Here is a 21,186-nt window from a genome sequence, read left to right as displayed (position 1 = left end):
AAACCGTGGTTAAAAATAAAATCCTAAACGAAATCTCTTTATTCACCTGTGGAGATATCAGAACATTAAAATCCAAAAGGTCTTAGAGTTATGGGGTGGGGGGTGGGGAAGAGAAGTGAAAACCTGAAATGATGGATTCTTGTGCAGCAAAGCACTCCTCTCTCTTGGGAAGAGACCGGTTCTTAAGACTAGAGATGATGTGCTATTTCAGGATCAGTGTGTAGGTGAGTAAATTTTCCGTGGGAAAAAGTAATGAAATCCAAAGGACAGCCATAAATCTATCTTGATCATGGACATGACATTTGGACTGTTATTCAGATGGTGTCAACAGTATTTGCTAGAATTCACTGTTTTAGACATTTTCATGTTCAACTGCCTTTAGGATAACCTGCATAACCAGGATCATATTGCATGAGTATTTTGTAAGCACTTCAAGATTTCATAAGGGCAGTATACTAAAAAAAAATAATAAAAATAAATTTAAAAGAACACAAAGCCAACAACATGCTGGGCTATACTATTTATTTTGCAATGACTTACTGTAAGTGCTGTCCTCATCTCTGGTGCCATCAATAGTTCCGTCTGCCTGCAGCTGCAAGTGGAAGCCTTGTCGGCTATAGAGTTTGGTAACTATACCCTTCAGCTGAGGCTCTGCAAAGAGAACAAGGGTTTGGATCAATTAACAAGCTGTGCGTATGCAGGTGAAGAGGCTCAAAAGTCAAAATTCCAATTTCATTGACAAACCTTAGTGGAATAAGGTTAAGCCACACTGTTTGAAAGAGCCCTTTAAACATAACAAACAAGCAAATTCCGAGTTTTAGAATAAATCTGAAGAAATAGTGTTTTCGGTTTGGCAAAACTGGTCAAGTCCTAAAGCTTCTGGCAGCGTCTACAGTTTCTGACAGTGTGTCCTTTTGCTTACAGAGTGGTACCCTGTCTCACTGAGCATATGCAATGGTTGGCAAATGGCATATTCTGCCTTTTGATAATGTGCCACTTTTCACCTGGACGAAAAAGGAGATAATTTAAGAGTGGTTTGCCAACCTGGTACCCAAAACCCACTGCCAAAGATTTCCTTTATCATTGAATTGGTTCAAAGGGATCCACAATCTGGTTATGAATTAAAGCTCCTCCTCAATCCTGCATTTTAATAGCAAATAACCCCAATTCGTAAACTCTTTGCCACGAAGCTCTAGGAATCCCCCCCCCAAAATAAACCCACTTCAAAGCTGCACCACAAGTCTGTCATGATAAGCCTAAAAGTGATCCAAGAAAACGGAATACCTAGACAGCAGGTACCATAACATGAACTGTCTTCCATTCTACAAAGGTTGAAAATCCATATATAACCTAAAATCCCATCAAAGGACTTGATTTAGAAAACTGAGCCTTTGAGACAAAAAAAAAAAAAAAAAAAGAGGGGAACAAAATCAACCAACATTGCCATACAACATAATATTGGCTATCCTTAGGGAAAATGGGTACAAAAAGGGCAGGGGTTTTGTTGGTAAGCGGTAAAGAAAGCTAGTTCATACTCATCTTCAGAGTTAACATCAGAAATATGATAATCCGAAATACATACTCTTAATTTAAATGCTTTTCAGTTGTAAATCACCAGAGATTTAATAAAGTACCTAATATACCAATAACAGCTTGCCTATCTGAAATTTGTTTTCAGCAAACATAGACATCTGCGCTGAAATAGTATTTATGTGATTATTCGGACCACGCAATCACGCCTTTCAAATGCTTAAGCCTTTTAAAAAACAAGCCTAATTGAGAGCTAATGCATTGAAAACTTTGTGCAAGCAGAAAATGTGTGTCTGCATTTCCATCCCAGGTGTGTAGAACACACACAGATCGCTTCTAGATAAGTCTGAGTTTCTGGTAATAATATTTATCTAGGTGAAGGCAAGAAAAGAGTACAAAGGATTCATTAGGTTAGGAAAGGCCAAATAAGCGGCATATTCTCAGGCAGGTCTACTTTGACGCAACCTGATACCTAGAGCTGTGTGAGTTTCCCCCAACAGGCACACCGGAAAATAGCGCTCCTCTTATCATTGAATTGGTTCAAAGGGACCCACAATCTGGTTATGAATTAAAGCTCCTCCTCAATCCTGCATTTTAATAGCAAATAACCCCAATTCGTAAACTCTTTGCCACGAAGCTCTAGGAATCCCCCCCCCCCAAATAAACCCACTTTAAAGCTGCACCACAAGTCTGTCATGATAAGCCTAAAAGTGATCCAAGAAAACGGAATACCTAGACAGCAGAAGCTCAAGTCCGTTCCCCTCTCCCCTACCCGCGCTCCGAGGATGGAAGCTGGAGGGGAAGGGTCAGACACGCAAGCTGCCTCAAGGCAAGAGAGGGATTCCCCAAGTTCTCCAGGGGGAAGCCGTGTCTGCCCAGCTCCGCGGCTGCAATCTTCACGCCACACACAAAACAGCCATGTCTGGAGCGCACCTCCCCGGCGCCCTCGGGGCATGCACACATGTGGCCTGCCTGAAGCTGAGGGCGCGCCTCCCGCACAGGCTGTGCCCCCCGGGCTCTGCCCCTGTCCCAGGGCAGTTGCAATGCAGCAAGTCTGTTACGGTTCCGAAGGAGGCGAGGAAGCAATCGCCTTCCTCCACAGGCACTCGGGCCAGTCGGCCTCATCCGCACAAGCTGGTCCACCGACAAACTCACCTACGCTTACCTCCCCGCCACCCCCTCCACCCCCTTCTCCACTTGCAAAGTCGGGGGGGGGGGGAGGGGAAATCAAGCCAAAAGCCCCTTCCGACCTGGTCTCCTCCTGCGCCGCTTCTTGGAGCCGAAGAGTTTGACCCGGGAAAAGACATTTAACTTGTTTTTGTCGCAGCTGGTCTTGCCTTTGCTGGGGCTGCTGACACACTTGCAGGCGTTGGATTTCTCGCGCTCGCGGGCTTGTCTCTTCTGCCGGATCAGCGAGCTGGCGATAGCCGCCGCCATAGCCACGACGCCCACCACCACCACTTCTTTGGCTGCCCCTCTCTTGGGTTCGCCGCCGCCGCCTCCCGCTCCTCCGCTCCTTGTCCGCTAGCTCTAGCGCCTTCGCCGGCTGGGTCTCCGGAGCCGGCGCTCGTCCGGGCTGGCTCCGCACTCCGGCTTCAGCCGAAGAGGGGGCTCAGCATGCCGTCCGAGCTCCCCCGGCGGTGGTCCGGCTCCCGTGCGGGCTGCTGGCTGCCTGGGTCCGAGCCGACGCCACAGCCCCGGGCCCGGATCGCGGGCGAGACAAGCAGGCGGAGGCAGAGCTGCGCGACTGCGTGCGCTCGGCCCCTGCGCCCCGAGGACACTGTGCCAGTCCAAGTGGCTCGGGTCGGAGTTTCGTGGCACCCCCCGCCCAGTGCCTCGCGGAGGGGGCCAGAAGAGGGAGGCGGGCGGAGGGAGAGCGCGCGGGCGGGGGAGAGGCCGCGAGCGCGGGCGGGCGGGAGGGTGGCAGGAGAGGGGGGGAGAGGAGGAAGCGCGCGGGGGAGCGCGCCCTCGCCCTGGCCCCCCTCCGAGGCTCCCACTAGTCCTTGCAACTTCTCGGCCTGCCAATCGGGAAAAGTTGGCCGGTGGCCGCTTTCCGACGGGGATCAAACAGGTAACAACGGCCTCGCATCCTTGCTGCTGCTGCTGCTGTCGCTGCTGCTGCTGCGGCGGCCGCGGCTGCTGCTGCTCAGGGCGCGTCACAGTCGCAGCACAGGAATTCGCTCGCCGCCGCAGGCACCCTCCCGAACAGCGCGACGGTCTCCCTCCGGCCCCCTCCCAAGGCGGCCCCTCCCTCCCGGAGCCGAGGCCGCGGGCCGCCCCCACCAGTCCCTCCCCCCAACCCCCCACCCCCCACCCCCCACCCTCCAAGTCCCTGGCGGGCCGCTCGGGCTAACAACACCTGTAGGGGCTCAGACACTGCCCCACCACCCGATGCCTCCTTCCTTCCTCTGCCCGAAAGGAGCTTCGGGAAGAAACAGCGATGGAGGAGGCACCGGGGTTTGCTCGGCGACGGGGGGCGGGGTGTGTGTGTGGGGTTTCGTTAGTGGCTGACTCTCAGCTGGGCAGATGGCGCCCGGGCTGGAGCCCCAGCCCCAGGCTGGGACTCAGCAACACGTCCCTAACACCCCACCCTCTCTGAGGTCTTTCACATGGCGACACTTGTGGCCATCCAAGGAGAGGAGGCCAGGATTCCCAGACGGGCTCAGCCCCCGCGGCGACGGCATCAGCAGCAGGCACTGCAGAGCTGCACTCGCACACCACGCTGCCACCCAGTGGTTTTGCTGACTTTTCATTTGAGGCCAACTTGTGCGGGACCCGAACCCGCTTATCAGCTTCGCACCGGCTCATTTCTCTGTTCGGGTTTTGGATCCAAGCAAAGAGGCCAAGTCGTGGACCATAAACAATATTTGGGAAATACCATATCCGAGCCTACTTATTTAAGCTCTGGCCCATCTCCAATCTCGTATTTTTTTTTTCCTGCTCCTCCACTTCACAGGGCTCCCTGCCTCACCAATTCAGGCTTTTCTGCTGGCCTCACATTATTCACCAGTTCTGGCCTCTCTCTGTTCTATGTTTTAATCTACAGGAGAAGAAAGAAGGAGTTTTGAGGGCCAAGAACTAATCCAGCTGCATCCCCACCTTCAAATTGACTCAATAATTTTGCTATTTTACATGATTTCTGAGGCCAAGAAAGAAGCCCCAATTTGGGGATCCAGAGAAGGGCTACTCCGTCTTGGAGCTACCAGCACATTCTTTACTGGACCTACCCACTCACCTCCACCTTTCAGATCTTTTCAGAGTTGATATGATACAAATCCAGATGCTCAGCCTGCCTGGGATTCAGAGCTCTTCCTTTCTTGTCTCTTTCTGGTTTCTTAGCCCATCAGAGTAGAATCACCTGACCCCTCTGTGGATTGTGTTGCTTCACAGGGAAGGCTTCTGCCACCTCCCCTTCTACTTGTCCCAGACCTTGAAATATCTCTTGCCCCTCTGGAGCACTATTGCGTTTTTGCAAAGCAGGCTGGGATGCTGGTTGCGAGGGGGGCGGGGGGGCTGAGAAGGACAGTTACAGGAGAATGATACTAACTGGTCTGAGACTCCCTGCAGGTTAGCCTACTCCTTTGTGCTTTTGACTCACCCCAACTCCCTCAAAAAAAGGAGGGGGGACCAGGGAGAAAAGAGATTTAGCACCTCAAGTCAATTCAACTGTCCACTGGTCTGCTCCCACTGAACATCAAACTCCATGAAAATAGGGACTGGGTCTTGGGCACTACTATATTCCCAGCACCTGGCATAGTTCCTGGCACAAGGTATATGCTCAATAAATGTTTGCTGAAAATAACTGATGAATGAATGAATGACTAATTTTTGTGTGGATTCTGAAAGCTAGAAGGATGTTTTCCTCTGCAGAATGTATGCAATTGCTAGTCAAATTCCAGGAAGCACAGAGGGAAATAATCTTACCAAAAGAGGGGTCAGAAGAAGCTTTGTCCAGGGCCAAATATTCGGGGTGTGGAATGGACAGTTAAGAGATCTCTGCTCACTCTCTGTACATTTTTACCTTCTCCTGAGCACCAATCCCAGTGGCCCCTTGGGAACCTGAACCAAAGTAGGCATGACAAAGCTAAAAGAGGACTAGATTCTGGTTCATGGTAGGGATTAGAATTTGGGAAGGATGAGGGGAGCACACTAAGAAAATGAGGAGTGTTTCCCCACACTCTTTTCCTTCCACTTCCCAACCAGGAGAGCTCTCACTGTTTGCTTGTGCAAATGTCCTCTGTAAGGTATTTTCCAGATGCCTGCAGGATTCCTGGTATGGCCCCTCTGAGGTGTGTACTAGTGGTAAACAGAGAAAAATCTCAGCAATCTATGATGAAGGGGGGGATGCTTCTCATTAAAAATTAACAACTGCAGACACATAACTACATTGGCACGATTTCCAACCCCTGCCCACTCTTGCCAAGCTTAGGAGAATTTTAAACTCTATGCCATCATGAGCTTAAGGAACCACTAGACCAAAGATGACAACTGGATGACTCTATACACATTTATATACCTCTCTTACTCTAACCCATTTCTCTCCAATTAAATATTATAATCTTGGAAAATGTGGAATATAGAGAGAACCATATACTCCCTCTGCCACCTATTCCTGTGAGTCTATAAAGGGACTTCTGCCTTTCTATATAGCCCTCTTTATTCTTTCATCTCTGTGCCCAGGAGAAAAATGACAAGTGATTGGTGAGACTGGAGATGGGGGCCTCCATGAAGAGAACTCAAGGGGGCCTGTGAGTACAGTGTAAATCTAATCCAGGGGGGTGGAAAGTGCAGGAAGGCCATTCCTATCACCATATCACCCAACTCAAGCATTAATAAGATAGATGCTTTGATCACTTCAAAATTCTTGTGCCTATTCTTCAGGTCTTTCAGAATTCAAAGAAGAGAGAGTGGCTCCCCTCTCAATTCCCAAAGGGGAGCCATTCGTAAGGTATAATGAAAGCCAGAATTGTAGCACACTCTAAAGAGGCATATTGGTCTTTCCTTTTTGCCCCTTCTGTCCTGCTCGCTCCAGTTCTCTCTGTCCCATTGCAATGGGACTTCTTGGAAGGTCTTCTGATCTGTTAGAGCTTTAGTTCTCTCGGCATAACCCCAATGCTCCCAAATCCTCTTTGCTGGATTGGATGCTCTCCTCTGCTCCTCCTGGAACTCCTGTCCCCATTGTACTAAACACCAAGCTCTTTCCTTGACCATGTTCAGGAAGAAAGCCTTCTTAGCTTCTTTCTCCAACTCAACCCCCAAATAGTCCTGGACTGGGTGGGAGGGGGTAGGAGACATAAGTTTAATCATTTCTCTTCCCCTAACGGCTGTATAACCACGGGCATGTCATTTCTTCTATCAGGGCCTTAGGTTTCTCATATTTATAAAAGCCCTAGGAGCACGTAGAGGTGACTTAAGTGCCATCCCCTTGCTCCAACCATAGAACCTGTGCCTTCATCTACTTTACATATTGGGGTTCTTTGTATGACTTCATATAAAAAAATTTTTTAAAGATTCCACTGCCCAAGACAAGACACTTGAAAACCTCTAGATGAGATGGTCCTTCGGGCTCTGAGAGCTGATTATATGTTTACCATTTTACACTTGCCTCTGCTCCTTCTACCTACCCCTCCTTCCTTTCCCATCCCACCAGAACATAAAACTCTAAATTGGATTCCAAAGAAAAATACAAAATCCCCTTGGCTCTACTCCTCGTGGGTTCACTTGAGACCCAAGTTTTAGGAGCCTCTTCAGAGAGAGTTATGTGAGTTTATCAGAGCATAGAATTCCGATCATTCTCTCCCAATCTCTTTTGGCAGGCCTCAGATGAGCTGTAAGGAAGCTGAAGGGACCTGCTCTCAAGAAGCATCTCCAGGAAAAAAACAGAAACCTATGCAGTTGTAACAATGATGAGGGAAAATGAGGGAATCCAGACAGACTAATCAGGAGGAGCTTCAGTACCTTTTAAGCAGGAATTGCTGTCTCTCTGCTAACTTGAAAACGAGATTTCAAACATCCTTTCTTCATGAAGATAAGTATAATCAGAGCCACTTGCCAGTTTGCTCTTTGTCTCCACTAACAGTCCATCAAAACATCTGAGTGGCCAGTTATTGGGTAGAGGACCGTGCCAGTTTGAAAGGATTTGTGCACCCTAGAAAAGCCATGCACTAATCTTAATCTCATTTTGTGGAGGCAGCCATTCTTTTAATCTCTATTCAGTACTATAGGCTGGAAACTTGTCTAAATTATATCCATGGAAATGTGACTCACCCAATTGTGGGTATTAACCTTGGATTAGAGGGAGATGTGACTCCACCCATTCCAGGTGGGTCTTAATTATTTACAGGAATCCTTTAAAAGAGGAAACATTTTGGAGAGAGTCCCTTTTTAGAGGCTCTACAGAGCCACAAGACCATGAAGCAGAGAGCCCAAGCAGCCAGAGACCTTTGGAGATGAAGAAGGAAAACATCCTGGGGGAGCTTCATGAACCAAGAAGCCTGGAGATAAAGCTAGCAGATTGTCGCCATGTTCGCCACATGCCTTTTCAGTTGAGAAAGAAAAACTCATCCGCCTTTCTTGAGTGAAGGTAAAACTCTTGTTGGTGCCTTGATTTGGACGTTTTTATAGACTTGCTTTAATTTGGACATTCTCATGGCCTTAGAACTGTAAATTTTGCAGCTTAATAAGTTCCCCCTTTTCAAAGTTGCTCTGTTTCTGGTATATCACGTTCTGAAAGCTAGCAAACTAGAACAAGGACTAATGGTAAGCTCAAAGGGGAAAAAGAGGTGAAGCATGGTCCAGCAACATGGGGACAGGAGATGGGGTATTTAAGAGACTGGGTAGTTCATGGTCTGTCTAATTGCATCCAAAAGCCCAGAAAAACGACTGGATGGAAATACAAATGAGGAGATTAGAAAAAAAGCCATTAGCAAAGGCTGTTGCCGTCTACTTCCAAGCAAGAAGAAAAATGCAATTTAAAGAAATCATGTCAGTGTCACACTAGGATTCCCAGGACAAAAAGAGTGATTGTTGTCTTCTGTAACATCACCTGACACATCTATAATCTGGCAAAGACTCTTTCTTACTCATAATGTTTTGGAGAGTTATGTTTCAGAAACAAAGGTCTGGGGACCAATTTTTAGAAATTGATCGTCACTCCTTATTTGCATTCAGAATGAGAAGTCCTGAGACCAGGCTTGGATGTCACTAAGATAGTGTCTCGATCTTCATTATGTCTTCTCTCCGAGATCCTTCTCTAAATACTTAAGCTAAAGAATTTTTTGATGCCACCCCTGAATTATATTTAATATCAATTGGGGGCGGGACATGGTGGCTCAGTGGCAGAGTTCTTGCCTGCCATGCCAGAGACCCGGGTTCATTTCCCAGTGTCTGCCCATGTAAAAACAAAAAATCAGTTGTGAAAACACTGATTAATTCTGATCCATAAGAAGACAACTGCTATAACAAAAATAAAAATTTCATTGTTCGGTCATAATTTATAAACATTAAAACCATAAAGCATCCTGGTGGTATTAATCACATCTATGAATTCAGCTCTTGGTCATTTAATTAGCCAAGGCAGCTGCAACATTGAGAGTTCAAGGCCTCTGATTACCTGCCTTGGTCATTTAATCAAGAAAATCTGGGCTTGCTGGGGTGGAAGTTTCTCTCTTGATAATAGGAATAGAACACAAGGAAATGAGCTTAAGCTTCAGTATGTGGGGACTTAGGTTCTCTTTGCATTAAGGGTTGTTAAATGGATCACTGATTCCCGTTCTATAGAAGCTTTTGTGAATACAAGGTGTATATAAAGGTTAATTTCCTTCAAGGATCTCATTCTGTCATAAAACCTATACTATTGCTCATATACCCATGATCTGCAACCAAGAAGTCATCACAGGAAAAGGGGCAGTGACACCATTATGGGGAAAGTTTCTCTTGTTCAGCATGTGGGAAATACTTTGTAGATATAATTAATTTATTCTTAACCATGTGGGTTGCTTCAGTGGTAATACAGCCTGAAAGCACCAGCTTCCCTGAGTGAAGCTCCAGCCAGTTTTATTCAATAGTATTTGAAGGCCTGGAAGGACCGGTTGCTATTTTATGAGCTGAGTTGTGGCTAACAAACATAAATGAGGGGTTTCGATGATGAGACGTTATAGGGGACCAAAAATGTGTAAGGTTCAGAGGCAGGATTTTCAACCACCTTAAGGAACATGGGGTTTATTTCATATTTGCCAATGTCACCAATCTCCTAGCCAGGGTTTCTACTTTTCAAAGGAACAGTGAGGTCATCAGAAAATACCTGAGGGCTTTCTCAAGATTAAGAATCTTAACACATCTCTTTTCAGACATTGATCAGGAAGGATTTAGGCAGGAGAATCTGCTGAATTCACAGGAAATGGTATTCTCCAGATTTTAAGCAGGGAATGAAGCATGGATCCATGTTCCACCTGAGAACTGTGTGGATGCCCCAAAGTATTTTTAAAACTCCCCAGCCTGCTTTTCGCTTTGTTGCCAAAACTGGGGTTTCAAATGGTGATGGCACTCAATAAATTCTGTTATAACTGGACAAGCAACACCACTTCCTTTAATCCTCATGACTACCTGGTAAGGTAGGTATAGTATCATCATGCCCATTTTATAAATAAGTAAATTGAGGTCTACAAAGACTAAGTGATATATCTATACTTTCCTAATAGGGTCAGTCCCAGTATTTAAACTACAGAGCCTCAGTCATTACATTTATGTGTACAAGGCCAGTCTTTTAAATATTACTCCTTTGCTCCTGGGCGCTAAGGCTGAAATTTGGAATGTTAATTAATGGTGCCTGGATATGGCTATCTCTTGGCTGGGGTAACTGGAAAAGATGAAGATAATTCAACTCAGTTATGTTTTTCCTTTCTTTAACAAAAGTGAATCATTAATTAGATAAGACATGATATGACCTTATGCATAGTTATAAGCATAGTCCAAAACACTTTTAATGATAAGTTCTTAGAGCGATATTTAATAAAAACATAATAAAAACCTTGCTCACTAAATTAAATAATTATGAATCACTGCTTAATTTCATTCTTGGTTTCCCAGCTCGGGGAATAGTTTGATATTAGGACAGCCTGTCTCACGTAATGTGGGAACGCTATGGGACCCAAAGAACTCTCTCTGGTCTTTATTCTCTCTCACTAGAGAGACAAGAAGTTAAAGCTCTCTCAATTCTTTCAGTTCTTTTCATATAGGAAAAGCTGGCTTTCCACACTGTAAGCTTTTCAGTCCCATCTGCTTTCCACTACAGGAAGCTTGAGTTCAGCCAAAAGAGAGAAAAATATTACATGCAGTTTATTCACTTCCATGGTCTAAAGCCCATGACTATCCTTTCACAATCAGAGATTTCTCCATCATCCATTCTAAATAATTTGCTCAAACTTTTCCCTTCTGACAACCAGCTAAAAGTATAATTCAACAGATCGAACTTATTTAGTTAGTAACTTCTCCTTCAACCACTGAAGGCCTCAAAAGCAATTTTAGAACTTGATGATCTCATTTGAAAGATAGGAGATCTGAGATGAGAGAAGTTAAATAAAGTTTTACGCTGGGCCATATGTTCTTTTGTCCATCCAATTGTTTTTATTCATTCATTCATTCATCCATTTATTCTAATTTAACTGAAAATGATTTGCCAAGCTATGAATTGAAAGATGTAAAGGTAATAATAGCTATAATTTATTGAGCACTATGTCCCAGTCCCTGTTCAAAGTACTTTATCCTTGTTTATTCATGTAATACTTACAACAACCTGATGAGGTTCTCCCCATTTTACAGATGAAGAAATTGAGATTTACAGATGAAGAATTGAAAGAAAGAAAAGTTAATGGGTTCATTCAGGTAGAAAGTAGTAGAGCCAGGATTCAAATGCACACAATCCGCCTTCAGATCCCATGTTCTCGAAACTACAGCCTCTTCAGACAATATAAACTGTCACTGGCCCTGTTCTGGTTTGCTAGCTGCCAGAATGCAATATACCAGAAACGGAATGGCTTTTAATAGGGGGAATTTAATAAGTTGCTCGTTTATAGTTCTAAGGCCAAGAAAATGTCCAATTAAAACAAGTCTATAGAAATGTCCAATCAAAGGCATTCAGGGAAAAGATACCTTGGTTCAAGTAGGCCGATGAAGTTCAGGGTTTCTCTCTCAAGTGAGAAGGCACATGGTGAACACAGTCAGGGTTTCTCTCTCTGCTGGAAGGACACATGGTGAACATGGCGGCGTCTGCTAGCTTTCATGTGGCTCTACCAAAAGGGGCTCTCTCCAAAATGTTTCCTCTTTTAAAGGATTCCAGCAAGCAACTCCACCTTCAGTGGGTGGAGACACACCTCCATGGAAATCATCTAATCAAAAGTTATTACCCACAATTGAGTGAGTCACATCTTCATGGAAACAATCAAAATGCTCCCACCCAGCAATACTGAATGAGGATCAAAGGGCATGGCTTTTCTGGGGTCCACCACAGATTCAGACCAGCACAGGCCCCGAGTGGAAGAAAGCCAGAAATAAATAACCAAAACACCAATGCGATAAGCACTGTAAGAGTAGGATCAAAGGCCCAAAGTGTTGGGGGAGCACCCCAAAAGGCACAGCTAACTCTCTGGGCAAGAGGGCAGAGATTGGGTTCAACCTCAGAATAAAAATATCACTGCAGGTGAATTTTAGCGAACAAGGAGGAGCTAGGAATGTGAAGGAGGAAATTGCACAAAGCTAGACCTCAAACCTGGGTTTGAACTGACTCCTGGTACCGGATTCTTCTCACCATCCCTCAACCATCAGGATTTACAAAATCTTGGATTTTCTGCCCCTGCACTTTAAATTACTTGGCAAATTCTGGTGTCCTATCAGAACTGCTCTCGTGGGGCTTACTTTCTGTGAAGTGTTCGTTACTGGAATGGTCATAAAACATTCTGCGGATTAGGAGAAATCAGATGTACCAAGCAGATATTCAGATTGATGTTTGTGACTTTTTTTCCCTTGCTTGTAAACCCATTGTCTTCTTTTTGCCTACTGATTTTGTTCAGCACATATTGTCAATGGTGGTGCTCAAGTGTACAGTACCTTATCAACATATGACTGCCATCAGCAGAAGGCTTAGTAGAAGTAATTCCTTTGGAAATATGCCAATCGAAAGGAAAATTAAATTGGCATACTTGCCAGTGAGTCAGCCTTTCTCCTCCTGCAATGAATAGAGCGAGCCTGGAGACCAGCGATTTTCACGTGGGCAGTTATTAAACAATTTTTTATGATGATGAAGATGATGATAAAAACTTTAAGCTAAGAAATGAATGAAAAATTATAGGGAAATGACCGTCCAAGCCAGGTAATTCTAGTAAAACCTCTATGGAGACTGCAATATTCCTGTTGGAGAGGGACAACTAGGATTCGGTTAGAATTTGAATATATTAAAAACATATTAAAAATCATCCTACTCATTGTATTCCTCTTCCTGCCCCTAAACTATCAGCACCTTTCTCTGCCCAAATCTTGGTGTCATTTGAACGTAAGGGGAAAAAAATACTTAAAAGAACTTGTAAAGGGGGTGGTGCAACACTGGCTCAGTGGCAAGAATTCTCACCTGCCGAGCTGGAGACCTAGGTTTGATTCTCAGAGCCTGCCCATGCCAAAAAAAGAAAAATGAAAAAAAAAAAAAGAACTTGTAAAGGAAACAGTACCCCATTCCACTACAAACGAACCAAGACTATATAGTGTGCTCGCGCGCATGTATGTGTGTGTGTATACAGGTCAGACAAGAGACAAAGCTTTAGGTTCCAGATTGTCCTAATTTTTCTCCTTCAATAAAATGGGCCTTTCCTGTATCTCAGGGTGACTGCTCTCATTAAGACTACAACTTAATCAAATATTCTCATCAGTGCGGGGTTAATGGGCAACTGATCTGTTCTCATCACACACTAGGGAATGCGCTCATTCAAAAAGGAATTTTATGGAGACAATATTATACTTCCAAACAGTGCCTCTAATGGTAGCATCTGAAATGACAGAAGAGCCTGGTGTGGTAGCTTCAGGGAAAGGGACAGCTTTGGAGAGTTATTCCATTAAAAAAAAAAATCCGCTGATTCGTACTACTGGTTCTATGAACGTGTATGCAAGTGCAGGTACACATGAGTTTGCTGTGCTATTTTGCTATTAATATGGCAAAATTAATATATCAGCCCCGCCCAATTTTTCTTACCCTTCAGAGCCAAGCCTCTTGAAAACAAGTTGTCTTTGCCAACAATCCCTCCTTAGCCTACATTCGCCATTCACCATATCATATATATGATCATTGCTTCTTGTGTGCTACTATATTCTGGTCTCAATTTTCTTCTTGCTGAAGCACATTCTTTAAGAGTTATTTTGGCAGGGATCTGAGAAGGGTACATTTGTATAATCTTCATGCATCTGAAATTATACCTTTTTTGCCCTTATTTTTGAATAGTAGTTCATCTTGGCAAGAATTTTATATTACGCTAGCGCTACCAAGTTATCATTACAATGTCTTACTTCTATTGTTGCTGAGGTGAAATATGCTGTTAGTCTAATTGTCATTATTTTAGAAGTAGGCTGTGTATTCCCTTTAGAAGGTGTTTTCTCTTCTTTTCATTAGAGTGGTTGTAGGAATACGGAAAAATCGTGCATAAAATATAGTATACCTATATAGTACCCTATTATTAACCCTTTGCATTGGTATGGAACATTTGTTACAGTTGATGATAGCACATTTTTATAATGGTTCTGTTCATTATAGTCAATATTTTAACTTAGGGTTCACCACTTATGTAGTGTAGTTCCATGGATTTTTAAAATTTTTTATCCTGTTACCATATATATAATCTAACATTTCCCTTTTTAATCATATTCAGATATATATATCTCAGTGCTATTAATTACATTAGCAATGTGCTACCATCACCGCCATCCATTACTAAAATATTTCCACCATTTAAAATTGGAATCCTGTGCATTTTAAGCCTTAACCTCCCATTCCATATCCTCACCCCATCCCCTGGTAAACTACTTTCTAGATTCTGACTCTATCTGACTCTATGAGTTTGCTTACCCTAATTATTTCAAATCAGTGAGATCATACAATATTTGTCCTTTTGTGTCTGGCTTATTTCACTCCATGTGATGCCTTCAAGGTTCATCCATGTTGTTACATGTATCAGAAATAAATTCCTTTTTACAGCTGAGTAATATTCCACTCTGTGTGTGTGTGTGTGTGTGTGTGTGTGTATACACACACACACACAAACACTACATTTTATTTAGCCATTCATTGGTTGGTGGACAATAGGGTTGCTTCTATCTTTTGGCAATTCTGAATAATGTCACAATGTGTGAAAATATCTATTCGAGTCCCTGCTTGCAATTCTTTTGAGTAAATATCTAGTAGTGGGGATTGCTGGGTCACATATAGTAGTTGTATACTTAGCTTTATTAGGAACTGCCAAACAGTCTTCCAAGTAATTGTACCATTTAATTGCCACCAGAAATGAATGAGGGTTCCCATTTCTCCACCTCCTCTCCAATACTTGCTATTTTCTGTCTTTTCTTTTTTTTTTAATAACAGCCATTCTAAAGTGTGGTTTTGTTTTCCATTTCCCTGACAGCTAATGATGTTGAACATCTCTTCATGTACTTTCTGGCCATTTGTTATGTCTTCTTTGGAGAGATATCTGTTAAAGTGTTTTACCCATTTTTAAATTGGTTTGCTTGTCTTTTTGTTGTTAAGCTGAAGGATTTCTTTATATATTGTGGACATGTGGTTTCAAATCTTTTCTCCCATTGAGTAGGCTGTCTTTTTCACCTTCTTGACAAACTACTTTGGAGCACAAAAGTATTTAGTTTTGAGGAGGTCCCATTTATATATTTTTTCTTTCATTGCTTATGCTTTGGGTGTAAATCTAACAAAGCATTGCCTAACACAAGGTCCTGAAGACTTCTGGCACTTATATTTAGGTCTTTGATCCATTTTGAGTTTATTTTTGAATAGGGTGCAAGATAGGGGTGGCTTTTCTTCTCCTTCTCCTTGTCCTCCTTCTCTCCTCCTTGTCAAAAATCAGTTGGCCATTAATGTCAGGGTTGATTTCTGAGCTCATAATTCAGTTCCATTGGTCTATACATCTGTCCTTGTCTCAGTATGATGCTGTTTTGATTACTGCTGCTTTATAATATGTTTTAAGATAGGGAAGTGTGAATCCTCCAACTTCATTTTTTTTTCAAGATGGCTTTAGCTGTTTGGGGCCCCTTACCCTTCCATGTGAATTTGATGATTGCTTTTTCCATTTCCCTTTAGAAGGTTTGAAGCTTTTTAGGATTTTCCTTGAAATTCTCGGATGGTGGATTTTCTAGGTATGGATTTGTTATTATTTATCTTGTTTGAAACAAAGTGCACTCCTTCAATTGTTCAATTATTTCTGTTCAGTTCTGGAAATCTAGACACAAAACTCTTCAACTGCTGCATCTCCTTAAATTTCTTTATATTCTTCTTCTGAAGTATCTATTAGATACATGTTAGACTTTGCTCTCTCCTTCATTACTCTTGACTTCTTTTTCTCAGTTCCATCTCTTTCTGGGTTTAATCTATTGGTTGTCTTTGTTTTTATTTCACTGATACACATTCATATTATATTTATTATTTGTATTATATGGTATATATCATATATATCATATATATGATCATAATAGACTTATTTATTATATATTACCTATTATTTTTAGAATTGGCTTAATGTTTTCAAATATTTCTGCTATTTTTTCCATCATGTCCTGTTCATAAGTTGTGGATTCTATTTCTTCCTTTATCCCATTGAACATTTTGAAGATGTTTTATGTTAAAAGTCTCTTTCAGATTGTGTTATTATATGGCATTTGTGGAGGATAAACTGCCCTGTTTATTGTCACATCTGACCCTCCCTGTAGTGGTTTATTTCTCTGCTTGTTCAATACATTTGACTATGGGCCCATCCTCAGTAGGAGAGTAATTTTCTCTACAAGTTCCATGTGAACCCTGGATAGTAAGTTATCTATCTCTATAGTTTCATGTTCTTTCTCTGCCAGCATTCTATGGGTTTCCCTGGTTACTGTTAATTTTTTATTTTAATTTCCCAGCTTGCTAGTACAAATTGAGATTTGGGGGTCTAACTTCTTAAATTCTCAGCCCAGAATGGGTTCTCCACCTATGTTCTATGTCACAAAGCCTTGGGCCGCAATTTGTCATGAACCTGACAGGACTTCCTTGGCTCCTTGCTTTATGTGGGAAGCTCAGTGCTCTGCATCAGGACTGTGGCTTCAACTCAAGCCCCTGAGTATATACCCAATTATGATTCTTCTGTTGGCCCTTTAACTTCTACCATTGCACTTTGCTCTGGCTTTGAACTGTCTCTTTGTCTCTATCATCTGGAGATTTTCCTTTGTTGTTTTTAAATTCTGTTGTTTTTAAATTCAAGTCTTACTGAAGACTTACGGTAATATTTTATACCCTATTTCTATGTTTGTAGAAGGATGGGGCTTCTGCAATAGCTCAAGTCACCATATTGACTAGAAGTCCCCATTCACTCTTTACCTCCACCATATCACTAAAATCACTTTTACTAAGATCATCAATAATGTTCTTACTTTTATATCCAATCACTGCTTCTCAGTCATTACTTTATACGACCTCACACCAGTATTTGACCCTATTGACCATTTTTGCCTTGACACATCAATCTTCCATTGGCTTCTCTCCTGGTTTTCCTTCTTCCTATCTGATGGCTCCTTCTCAGTTTCCTTTTCCTTTTCCTTTTCCTGACTATTTGAGTTCCTTGAGATTCTGTCATATACTCTCTAATTTTCTTCCTTAATCTTCTTTCTAGAGATTTGCTCTTATGACTTCATTCATCCATTCAACAAATGTTATTTGAGCATCTACTATGCTACTAGGCCAAATTATAGGTATACAGTAGTAAATAAGGCAGATGTGATCTTGCTCACATGGAAATTAAAGTTTAATGAGGAGTCAGACATTAAACAATCAACTTACATATGTGGCTATAAATTCTGATCATTGCTATAAAAGAAAAGTACAGAATGCTGTACAAGAGTAATAAGGAGAAAGCTAATTGAGGTTGGGAGGTCAGGGAGGGCCTTAAAAAGAAAATAATATTTTGTTGTCTTGAAATATGAGCAGGACACAGCCACATGAATAGTGCAGGGGAAAGCTCTCATTTCTAAACTGTAACAACTTCAAAAATCTTGATTACTTTTATCAGTTTAGATAGTTCCTCTAAGCTCCATATATAGATGGACAGCACTATCCAGATGCCCCTCAGGGACCTCAAACTCAACAAACCCTAAATTGAGCTCATCTCCCCAAACTGGTTCCTCTTCTCTTATTGCACATGGCACTTAAGGGTGCTGCCATTCACCAACTAAACCAAGCCAGAAACTTGGGCATTATCCTGGATTCTTCTCTCTCCCTCCCACCCCACATCCAAGGGGTAACCAAGCATAGCAGGTTTTACTTTTGTAATATCTCTTTTATAATCCTGTTGTTAAGACACTCACCCATTCCTATGTTGTTTCTTGACTGAGTTTTCCCATAGCCTCCTAACTGCTTTCTCTGCCTCATCTCTGGCCTGGGATCAAACTACTCTGCTCACTGCTACAATTCTAACCCATAAATCTGATCAAACCATGCCCCTCTTAAAAATTCTTCAGCAGCTCTCCATTACAATCACAAAGCCCTCCATTCTCTGGCCCTAGACTTCCTTGTCACCCACCCCTACCACTCTTCCTCTGACACGATGAATTTCAGACATACCCAAAGTTCTTACAGTTCCTCCAAAACAACCCTTCCTATCCTTTAGCCACTCCAGCTCCTATTCCTTTAAAAATTCTGTTCCTTCCAATTCAAATGCCATTCACCTAGCAAACAGCTACTCATTCTTCATGATTTACCACAGGCATCATCTCCTCTGAGAAACCTTCCCTGGCAACCCCATATAAAGTCAGTTTCCTCTTCTCTGCTTTGTGGCACCCTATACATATAGGTATTATGGCATTTATAACATTAGTCTCTGTCTACTTGTTTGTTGTGTCTGCTAAATCATGAACCCCCCTGAGGGAGGGACTGGGAATTCATCTCTGTGTCCCCACATGTAGACAGAGGAGAGATTCAAAAATGATTGCTTCATGAATAAATGAATTAGCGAACTCTCCCTTTCTCAATATGGAAAGCAGACACAAGGCATGTATGGAAATAAAGTACAGGAAAGGTCCATTTGGATGAAGTAGGATCACGTACACTCAATGTTTGTATATGTAGGATTTAGGCAAGATTCTAATTACAAATGGACAATATTCAGGCATTGAACTATAAGCAGGGGACTACTGGTTTCCTATGAAAAGGAAAGTTGAATCTGGTTAGTAATTAGCCATATTCTGATATTAAAGTAATTCTTTACACATATACAGCACTTTAAGATTTTACAGTACCCACCTATAATCATCATCTTATTTAATCTTCATAAGAACCCACGAAGCCAGAGTTGGCTTCAATTGGTTCTATCACATAAACAAGAAAACCATACCCCACCAAGAGGTCATAATTCACTCAACATCACATGACAGTTTATTTATTAATCAGTTAGGGCCCTACCTCACTCCAAAGTCCTCTTTGGTGGTGGCTCACAAAAAAGTGTTCAAGAAAATAAGATTGAAGAACAAAGAAATGAACATCAGAGTGAAGGAAGAAGAGACCGTTTGCAGAGATGGACGGCAGCATTTCAAAACCAAGGTTTCAGACTCTTAGTCTTATTTGCTTTTGGCCTCATTAAGCTGCCTCAAAAAGCTTTTGAATCACTGGGTATTCATCAACAGGAGTTTTGCTTGCATCAAAATGAAAAAAAGCGATGACAATTGTGACCTCAAAAGGCAAGTAGTCCAGTGTCTATTTAGAATAATTCCCCATCAAATGCAAGCACTGAAAATTAAATCCAAACTTGAATTACTGCAATTATCTTGCTTGGAGTAGAAACCTAATCAACCAACAGACAGAGGCAAGGTGAAATGAGCTGAGACCACAAAGAAAATTGTTCCACGAGGGGGCAGGGAGCCTGGGTTTGTTTATCGGAGCTACATATATATTAAAGAATTAATTAGATCAAGAGGTGACTCGCTTTCTGAGGTAAACTAATTCAATTTTGATCACATCACATTTTGCAGACATCCGCCGCTCCTGGAATTTGATGGGAGTTTAAACAATAATGTGGCTTTATTTGGATCCGATGTTTCAACCAGAATCACAGTTACCATTTTCCTAAGTGTTTTACTGAAACTGAAAATGATAATACCTATAAAACCTCTCTGGTGCTGACATTTCCAAGTCTCTCTTCTAGCCTAAACAAAATTAGAAAATGGAAAATGTAGCCTTTCTTACCCTGTCCTCCCCACTCCCCCACACCCCAACACACACGGTATAAAATTTTGAAAGGTAGACTATAGTCCCGAATCATGACTGAATAGCAGGTATAATAATGACAAGCGCGGTAATAGCAGCTAAAAGCTTTTGAGCATTTACCCTAGACCAGGTGCTGTTCTAAATGTTTTATGTATGTGAACTTACCCAATTCTCACAACAACCCTATGAGGTAGGACATGTTATTATCACCAAGTCATAAATGAGAAAAACAGCGAGGTAAAATGCTTTGCCTAAGGTCACACAGCTAAGGAGTGGTGGAACTGGGAACCCTGACAATTCTGCTATATGCAGATAAGCGAATAATCCTAAATTATAGTAAGTTGGTCAGACAGATCGATGATACATGCTGTGTATCATTCCTGACCTTTGCTTTGCTCCCTCTTGCTTTTTTGCTGCTTATTTCAATTGCCAATTAGCATTACAGTAGTAGAGGCTCAGGGAAGGAAAAGATACAACTAAACTTGTAGAAAGTTGCATGAATATTTTCAAGAAGTGAGAACAGCTCACCTTGTTTTTTTTTTTTTCCTTTCTCCTTTATGCTTATTGCTGTGCTTTCTATTGCTCTTTATAGTTTTGAAATCACTTCTTCACATGTTTACAGCTAATCCCCAGGGTTGCCATGGAGATGCAAATCAATGCCACAGACCAGGGCCTAATTTGCACCTTCCGTTGATTAGCAGAGGCACTTGACAATCCATGCCAAGCTCTCCTATCCACTCCCATGACTAATTGCACAAGCTGGCACTATATACAGGCTTCATGAATGCTAGGAAAGGATCCTCCTAGGTTATTTAACACTTCAGTTCTGTTCAGTAACAGCTTACTCAAACTTCAAGAGGAAAAAAAAAGTCAGCAGAAAAATACGATTAATTTTTTTAAGAAATCAGTTAAGGAGAAGAGAAAGTTGAGATTCACTATTGTCAAGAAGAACAGCAGTAGTAATAATAAAGCTGATGTTTTTGATGTTACACAACCTAAAATGGTACATTTCATCCTGGGCATTTAGGAGTTGATCATCCTGACTAAAAGGTAACCATCATCTATTAAAAGTCTTCTCTGTGCCTGGCAGTCTGATGGGTGCTTCCATGTGCGTTATTTCATCTAATTTGCATAATAATCCTATGAGGTGGCTGGTATTTTACAGAGAA

The 21,186-nt window shown here is 42.3% G+C and overlaps 1 protein-coding gene across 3 annotated transcripts in view; it reads right to left on the bottom strand.

The window, feature by feature from the left end:
• Positions 1 to 21,186, bottom strand: part of FGF13 (fibroblast growth factor 13) — a 564,332-nt gene that overhangs the window by 79,012 nt on the left and 464,134 nt on the right. For 2 of the 3 annotated variants that reach the window (XM_077146184.1, XM_077146186.1), the window contains one exon: positions 541 to 651. In XM_077146184.1, the coding sequence (XP_077002299.1) occupies positions 541 to 651 (111 nt within the window). Of the gene's footprint in view, positions 1 to 540; positions 652 to 2,780; positions 2,989 to 21,186 lie in introns of those variants that run through there. The other variant, XM_077146185.1, reaches the window with a different exon arrangement.

This window comes from Tamandua tetradactyla, chromosome X, assembly GCF_023851605.1.
Source record: "Tamandua tetradactyla isolate mTamTet1 chromosome X, mTamTet1.pri, whole genome shotgun sequence".
NCBI lineage: Eukaryota > Metazoa > Chordata > Mammalia > Pilosa > Myrmecophagidae > Tamandua > Tamandua tetradactyla.
Note: the sequence above shows the minus strand (reverse complement) of the source record. Positions and strands in the feature narration are given on the sequence as shown.